General features: G+C 49.5%; 1 protein-coding gene across 1 annotated transcript in view; it reads right to left on the bottom strand.

Annotated features, from left to right (window-relative positions):
• Window positions 1-5,598: 5,598 nt before the first annotated feature.
• CCL22 (C-C motif chemokine ligand 22) overlaps window positions 5,599-7,966 on the bottom strand; it is a 54,914-nt gene continuing 52,546 nt past the window's right edge. Inside the window, exon 4 of the mRNA XM_033127825.1 lies at window positions 5,599-7,304. Within this exon, the coding sequence (XP_032983716.1) occupies window positions 7,223-7,304 (82 nt within the window). The 3' untranslated portion in view covers window positions 5,599-7,222. The remainder of the gene's footprint in view (window positions 7,305-7,966) is intronic.

Below are 7,966 nucleotides of genomic sequence, written 5' to 3'. Positions count from 1 at the left end.
GGAGGCTGACCAGGAATGCTAGGGTTCAAAGGGTGTCCTCTCCTCTCATAGTCTACTGGGAGCTGGCATATGCCCTTCGGTCTGTCCTGGGGCCCTAGCTCCTCAGTGGGCAATAAAAACAGAGCAGAGGGTCCTGAGAATAGAGAATGCTGCCTGCAGCAAACCAGGGGAAATCAGGATTGTCCCTTGGTTTCCTGCCAGTCTGGGTCTGACAAGTTCTCGTCTGGGTCTGGGGGGCGGTATCTCCCCTACACCATGAAGGACTCCCAGTGTTTACCTCTTAAAGCCCCAATGCCTCAGGGACCTTGTTCATCAGTGTATCCCCCGAGCCCAACCTACAGCCTGAAAAACAGGGGCTTGGTACAGTAAATATTTGGTGAAAGAATGATCCAGTCCAACTTCATAGGGGCAGATGGGGAAACTGAGGCCCAGAGAGGGGCAGACTCACCCCAGGTCACAGAGAGCCTCAGGGTGGAGAACTGCCACAGCGAAGATGACTGGGCGTTAGCAGGGGCGTGGGCAGCTCAGGACACAGAAAAGAGTCCAGGCCCCTGCCTCCAGCCCCCCTATCTCTCTGTTCCTACTTTGCACCAACTCCCATCTCCAGCTCTGGACCCCTGTGAACAACACAGCTACCAACCTCACCCAGGTCACTCGGTGCCTCTTGGCTCATCCTTAACTCTGTCGTGTGTCCTGGAGAAGTGCTGCCTCTCTCAGGGCTTCAGTTCTCCATCTGTACAAGGAGGGAGTTGGACTAGTCTCCTGAGGAAGGAGCTTCGAACTGACTTTCCAGGTTCTCATTCCCTTAGAGGTGGTGACAACAGGACCAGAGATGACCAGTCAGTAGCTCCTACCAAACGGGTGTTAAGTGTCTGCAGATGTTGGGTACAGCATAGCTGCTCCAATGGCAGCTTCTGGAAGGCAGTGCCCCAGACTTGGGCCACGAGTTAACTGTGAACCCATTCCACCTAGCCATCTCTGGGCTGCCAGACAGAGGGAAACCAGTCTGTCTGTGAGCCACTGTCCTGGCTGTGGAACCAGCTGGTGTAGGCTGCGCTGGGCAGAGGGGTCACAATTCCCAAGGCCGGGGGACCACTCTCACTCAATGGGCTGTCTGTGGTGTGGAGCTCAGAGGCTGGACACTGCTTGATGGGGAGCAACACCCCCAGGAAGGACCTGTGTCCACAGCTTTAAGTGATTTGCAAGATGAAATCACATGATCATGACAATAAATCCAGAGTATAAGCCAAATACCACTGCCATGCTCCATTTTATGGATGAGGAAACTGAGGCATGTAGAAGTTAAGGAATTTTCTGAAGATCACCAGACACGAACTGAGGGAGCCTAGATTTGCCCCAGTCCACTGGCTCTGGGGTCTGAGTTCATGATCACCAGGCTACCCCACCTCCCTCTACCCCCACTGTGAGACCTGCTGTGAGGATTAAGTGATTTACACCCATAAGGTGCTGGTTCAGAGCCTGACACAGAACACGTGCCAAAACATGGAAAATGGCACCGCTTTCCTTTGTTCAGCCCTTGGGGATGTCCCTTGCCCTCTTCTGGCCCAGCTTTACCTCCTATAAAATTGGAATGGTCACCCCCACCTACTTCCTCAGGACACTGAGGCCTACGTGACTTTAGATTCAGTTCAGACACAGTAAGCAGGCTTTCAGGTCAGCCAGACCTGCAGCCAAACGTGACTCCACCACCTATGAGGGGCATCGCTTTGGACAATTGCCTTAACCTCTCCAAGCCCGTTTCCCCATCTGTGAAGTGGGACGGTAATAGTCACTTCACCACATCAGTCACTGGGGAGTCCATGAAACTAAGGGCTTTTACAGTGCCTGGCCTACAGAAGCCACTAGTGTTTGTTATTCAGCTCCGGTGTTTGCCTGGCCCTGTGGTGGGATGGGGGACCCAAAGGTAAATCCATGAGCCAAAGTCCCTGCCCCGAGGAGCCCCAGCTCAGCAGGAGAGAGGAAAACATGAGTCCTACCAGAGACTGTAAGGCTGCAGGTCTGGAGGAGGGCGAGAGGCCTTCATCGTTGTCTAGGAATCAAGAAAGAAGGGAGAGAGAGCTATTTCAATCAGAAGACGGGCAGAATTTTGCTTTTGAAAAATTTTTATATTGTCTTTTTGAAAAATTTTAAACAACAAAGAAGAAGGAATGATACAAAAAATTTTCATATTTCTACCACTTCAATTCAATAATTAGCATTTTTCTATATCTGCTTCTTTTTTTTTTTTTGCCAAGCCATTTCAAAGTAAATTATGGATGCCTGATATTTTGCCCCAAAATATGTTAGCCTGCATCTCCGCAATGTACAGACATTGTCTTATATAAATATAAGACTGTTATCCCACGTAACAAAATTAATAGTAATTCCTACATGTCATGTAACACTCACTTAATATTCAAATTTCTCCAATTGTCCCAAAAATGTATTTCATAGTTTCTTCTTCCTTCCTCTTTCCTTCTTTCTTCCCTCCTCCCTCCCTCCCTCTAACCCTTCCTTCTTTCTCTCTTTCTTTCTTTTATTTTTTAAACCAGGTTCCAATCTATATTCATGCATTGCCTATGGTTATTTCTTTTTAGTTACAATAGACCCTCTGTACATTTTTAATGACATTGACTTTCCGAAGGGTCAAGACTATTGTCTTACACAGGTTTTCATTCTTAATTTATCTAATTATATTTTTATGATGTCATCCACTGGTTCCCTAGTCTGTGTTTCCTGTAAACTGGGTGTGCAGTCTACAGGCTCAGTTAGCCTCCAGCCACATATTCTTGGCAAGAATCCGTTATGAGTAATACTGTGTATTTCACACCCCAACAGACAGGTTGTTCCACTGTCCTTGATGGGCTACTGACAGCTCTCTCTGCTGGAGAAGTGTTAATCCCTTTGTGATTCACAACTAACTTGCAATGCGCAGCTGGTCAGGATTTTGACAGACCATTCCAGGCAGAGGGAAAAATCTAACCAAGGTGGAACCTACTGGACCTATGCAGGGGATGGGGAAAAGTCTGATGACACTGGCTGTGAGGAAGGAGTGGCCAGGGAGGCTGCAGTTGGACTTTGAAGCCGGAGCAAGGGGTGAGGCTGCTGTCCAGGGACCAAAGGGATCTGGGGAGGTTCTGAGCCGAGGAATAAGTAGAGACGTGATTAGAATAAGTAAAGCAGCACTGGGAAGTAGGAAAGAGGGCTTCCTGGGGCAGTGAGGTAGAGGGGACAAGGGTATCCCCTGCCCGCACCTTCCTGGCTGCCCCAGGGAGCAGGCAGCCTGAACTGTTCTTGTGGGACATGAGGGATTCCCCCGGCCCTCGAAGCAGAACAGAAACCGCCGTGAGGACCAGGACGGGGAGCCGGGGACACTGCTGTGGGGTCCCAGGATGGTAGGACAAACGAGAAGGCCAGTGAGGTGGCCATCTCCGGGGTCCCTGGGGAACAGCCTTGCCTAGCTATTCCCTGCCCCACTCCACTCTGCCCAGTTCACATTTCTGGCCAATAAGGAGGGCTGCCCACATGCCCTTGGCACTGCCTCTGTCTGCGCACACACCTGGCCACATCCTCTTTTTATTTTGATCAAATACACATGGCAAGATTTACTATTTTAGCCATTTCGAAGATTACAGTTCAGTGGCATTAAGTCCATTCACGTTGTTATGCAATCATCACCACATCCATCTCTAGAACTGTTTCATCCTGTGAAATTGAAATTCTGGACCCGTTAAATAATTCCCATTCCTTCTTGCTCCAGACCCTGGAAATCACCATTCTACTTTCTGTCTCTATGAGTTTGACAATTCTAGGAATCACACGATATTTGTCCTTTGTGAGTGGCTTATTTCACTTACCATAATGTCAATCCATGTGGTAGCAGGTGTCAGAATTTCCTTCCTTTTCACAGCTCAATACTGTTGCATTATATGGATATAGCACATTTTGCTTATTCATTCATCCATTGATGGGCACTCGGGTTGTTTCCTCCTTTGGCTATTGTGGGAAATGCTGCAATGACAACGGCTATAGAAATATCTGTTCGTGTCCCTGCTTTCAATTCCTTTGTATATGTACCCAGAAGTGGCATTACTGGATCATATGGTAATTCTATGTTTAATTCTTTTGAGGAACGACCGTACTATTTTCCACAGTGACTGCACCATTTTTCATTCCCACCACCAAACCACAAGGTTCCGATTTCTCCACACCCTCGCCAACCTTGTGTTTTTTTTTTCAATAATAGCCATCGTAATGCGTGTGAAGTTGTATCATGGTTTTAGTTGCATTTCCCTAATGATCAGTGATGTTGAGCATATTTTTATGTGTTTATCGACCATTTGAATAGTTTCCATTTTGTTATTGGGCAATCTGTACCTTCTTACCTCATTAGATTCTTACAACCACACACCCTGACATCTCTTTTATGCTCCCTGTTCACAGAGGTAGGAAGTGAGGATCAGAGGATGAAAACAACTTCCTCCAGACTCCCAGCCAGTGAGAGTTCCTACACCCGTCTGAATCTGTGACATGCGCCCTTCCTGATGCTTCTCCCTGCGCCCTGGGTGCTCTGGGTGTCTGGAAATGCCGCTGTGAGAGCCAGATCTGAAGGGGAGCAAAGGCCATTTGTGCCAAGATGTCCATGGAATGGTGTTTACACTGAGGAAATAATGAAGATGCCCCAAGGAAAGAAGAGTGGCGTTTTGTTGTTTTGACAGAATGAGCTGTGTCCAGGAACTCCAGGGAAGTGGGCCCAGTTGAGGGTCCAGGGGAGCTCAGCACAAGACGAACTAGGGACTCCCCAAACCCACTCTGTTTCCCTCCTGGACACACAGCTTGGCTGTACTTCCCAGCATCCTTTGCAGTCAGAGTGGCCATGTGACTGAGTTCTGCCAGTGGCAGGTGGGAAGAAGTGATGAGCCCCTCGTTCTGACCTGGCTCAAAAAGTCCTTGCACAAGACTCCACTCTCCTTTGCCATCTGCTGATGACAGGAAGGCGTCTAGGCCCAAAAGGAGGGTGAGGCCATCAGAAGGAAGGACCCCAGGACGCCGAATGACCATGTGGAAGGTCTCCCACTGACCAGGAATGCCTGATCAGACTTCACGTGAGAAGAAAAAAACTTCTATGGAATTGAGCCGCTGAGATTTTGGAGTTTGTGCAGAAAGTAGCCTTTCCTGACTAATACACTCTCCTCTTCCTTTGTGTCTACCCTTGAAAGGGGAATGTAAGGTTGGGTTATTGAACGAATGACTGAATGAATAAATATCTGCTTAAAGCCCTAGACTTGGAGATTGAATGAGTGGTTTCATCAGATCCTCCTGACAAGTGGTCCCAGGGTGGGCCAGGCCTGGTGGAATAATGTTTGGGCCTCCATATTGGCACGGACACAGCCTACTTCCCAGGTCCTCTTGTCCAGTCCTGACTCCCCACCCCCTTACAGGGTGACCTTGGGCAAGCCAACTCACCTGTCAATGTCAAGGGCTTCCCCACTGAGAGACAGCAGCCATGATGCTCCCGCCCCACCTCACAGGGACAGCAAATGGCAAGGAAAAAAGCAGACACTGTTGTAGAGGATTTATTTTCTGGAAGGCCTGAGGAGCAAGGGCAGAACAGGAGGGCAAGGGGACCCAAGGACATTTGAGGGTTTTGTACATGGGCAGCAGGCAGGTTAACACTTCCAGTGGCTGGGGCAGGCAGATGACCCTGGGCTGCAGGGGGACACAGGCCCAGGAAGACACTGAGTTTTATGTCTAGCAAAGTGATTCCCCATGCCTTGGACCTGAGTCCCACAGCAACCCCATAAAGTGGGTATTCTCATTATCAGGTGAGGCTCAGAGAGGTAAGATGGTCTCCTCAGGGTCACCCAGCAACAACCACCCCACTGAGCAGCACTAGGCTCCCTTGGGAAGGGACAAGCACAAGTAAAGTTTATTTCCTTTACCTGGGGAATGTATTGTTCCCAAGGAGGGGCAGGTAAGTCCCAATCCTTAGCCTGGTCCCAGCCTTCTGAGAACAACGTTCACCCAAGGCTCTTTCACTTAATTATGCCCCACAAACTCACTCCCAGCGCCAGGAAAGATCCCCTTTGCCCCCTCCCACATAGCTCCCAAAATTCTTCCCCTCATCCATCTGACCTCTTAAGCATTTGCCCTCTTTTCATATACAAATATAACCAGAGGCTGCACTACCAAGCCAAGGGTGTCATTCACACCATCGCACGAATTTGGTTATCAGTTATTTGTGGAAGGAGGAAGAAGGACTCTGCAGAGTTCAGACTGGGTGTTGGAGTTTGGAGGAACAGTAAAAACCCGAGGGAAGTAAGAAGGGTCGAGGCCCAACACAGAGGCAAAATGGGGAAGAAAGGTGAATCTGGGAAAGTGTGAGGTTTCACGATTGACCCAGCTGGCTCTTCCCAAATAACCTTGAGTCTCCACGTGGATGTGTGAAGGCCTTATGGGGTGGGAGAGGGGCATTCCTTTCAGGGATTCAGTCTACAGCCATTTGCTGAGCTCTGATTCTGAGCCAGGCCCTGTGCTCTGTGCTGGAGGCCAGGAGACAAAGGTAACTCAGATGTGAACCTTGGTCCAGCCAGTGAGGCTGGAGGATGAGCCCCCAGGTCCCAAGAATTCTGGGCGGACTGAGACGAGGACAGTTAAGAAGGGGCAGAGGGCCAGGGGAATTCTGAACGCTGCTTTCAGTTACTGGCTTCTTAGGCTCAGCAATGCCTTGGAGGGTTGGTGGGGTTGGGCATGTGTAAGTGATGGGGAAAGAGTCTGGGTGTCAGGAGCCGCCTGGGCAAAGACCCAGAAATAGAAATGTGTGGCATTTGGAGCTTGGAGAATAGGGAGGTGGAGTCCAACGTGCGTAAATGGAAATGAGGCAGGGCTGGAGACAGGCTTGGGACCCAGATCTCAAGGACCAGGATGCCAGGCTCAGGAGCTCTGACCTCAGCCCAGGCCAACGGGAGCCATGGAAGGATTTTGAGCAAGGGTGTGACGGACCAGGATTGTGGACCTTCTGGCTACGCGAGGGGGCACAGAGTGGGTTGGAGGGTAAGACAATGTGGAGGGTGACAGCGGCAGGGGTGGGAATCGAGGAGGGCAGAGAGAGTCGTTGGCACAGGGTTGTGCTCGGGAGCAGCTGTAATAGCAGGGAGGTAGGTCTCTGTGAGCCTTCCTGGAGGAGCCAAGGCCATGGTCATCAGGGAAGGACCTTTCCTCGTTAGTTCACCATCTGGACAAATTTCTTCACCCAGAACAGGCTGGGGTCAGCACAGATCTCCCGGCCCTTGCCGGTTACAAAGCTGGAGGGAGGAGACACCAAGGAGACGATGAGACAGCGTTAGCATGCAACCAGGATGGTACATCCCACCCAGAAAGCTTCCTATTTATGAGTCACCTACTGTATGCACAGATGCCTGCTATATAGAGTGGCTTAGCATTTATGAGCTATCTGCTGTATGCAAACATGGTTCTTAAGAGGGGGAGATGAGCAGCAGGACTTCCAAGCCCCCAGCCCCTCAGCCGAGGCTAGAGTGCTAGGTTAGGCCGGGGAATAGAATGCTCCAGAGTCCCATAATCATTGCTGCTATGGCCTTGGGAGAGAATATTAGGTAGTGGCCAAGACCATGAACTTTGGAGCCAGCTTATCTGGGTTAACATCCTAGTTCTGCCACTTGTTAGCAAGTCTCTTAACTTCTCTGAGCCTCAGTTTCCATATCTGTAAAATGGGGATGATAATCGTGGTCTAACCTCATAGGGTTTTGATGAGATTTGATGAGTTAATATAAACTGAAGTGCTCAGCACAGTGCAGAGAAGATAGTAGATGCTATATCATTGTGTTAGGAGCTGGCCTGAACTCTTAACATTGATTTTCTTAGTAAGTCCTTACAACAAACCTATGAGGTCCTATTATTGTATCCATTTCATAGCTGAGGAAAATGAGGCCCAAAGAGGCAAAGCGAC

Source organism: Rhinolophus ferrumequinum, chromosome 15, assembly GCF_004115265.2.
Source record: "Rhinolophus ferrumequinum isolate MPI-CBG mRhiFer1 chromosome 15, mRhiFer1_v1.p, whole genome shotgun sequence".
Taxonomy (NCBI): Eukaryota; Metazoa; Chordata; class Mammalia; order Chiroptera; family Rhinolophidae; genus Rhinolophus; species Rhinolophus ferrumequinum.
This window is presented reverse-complemented; position numbering and strand designations above follow the sequence as displayed.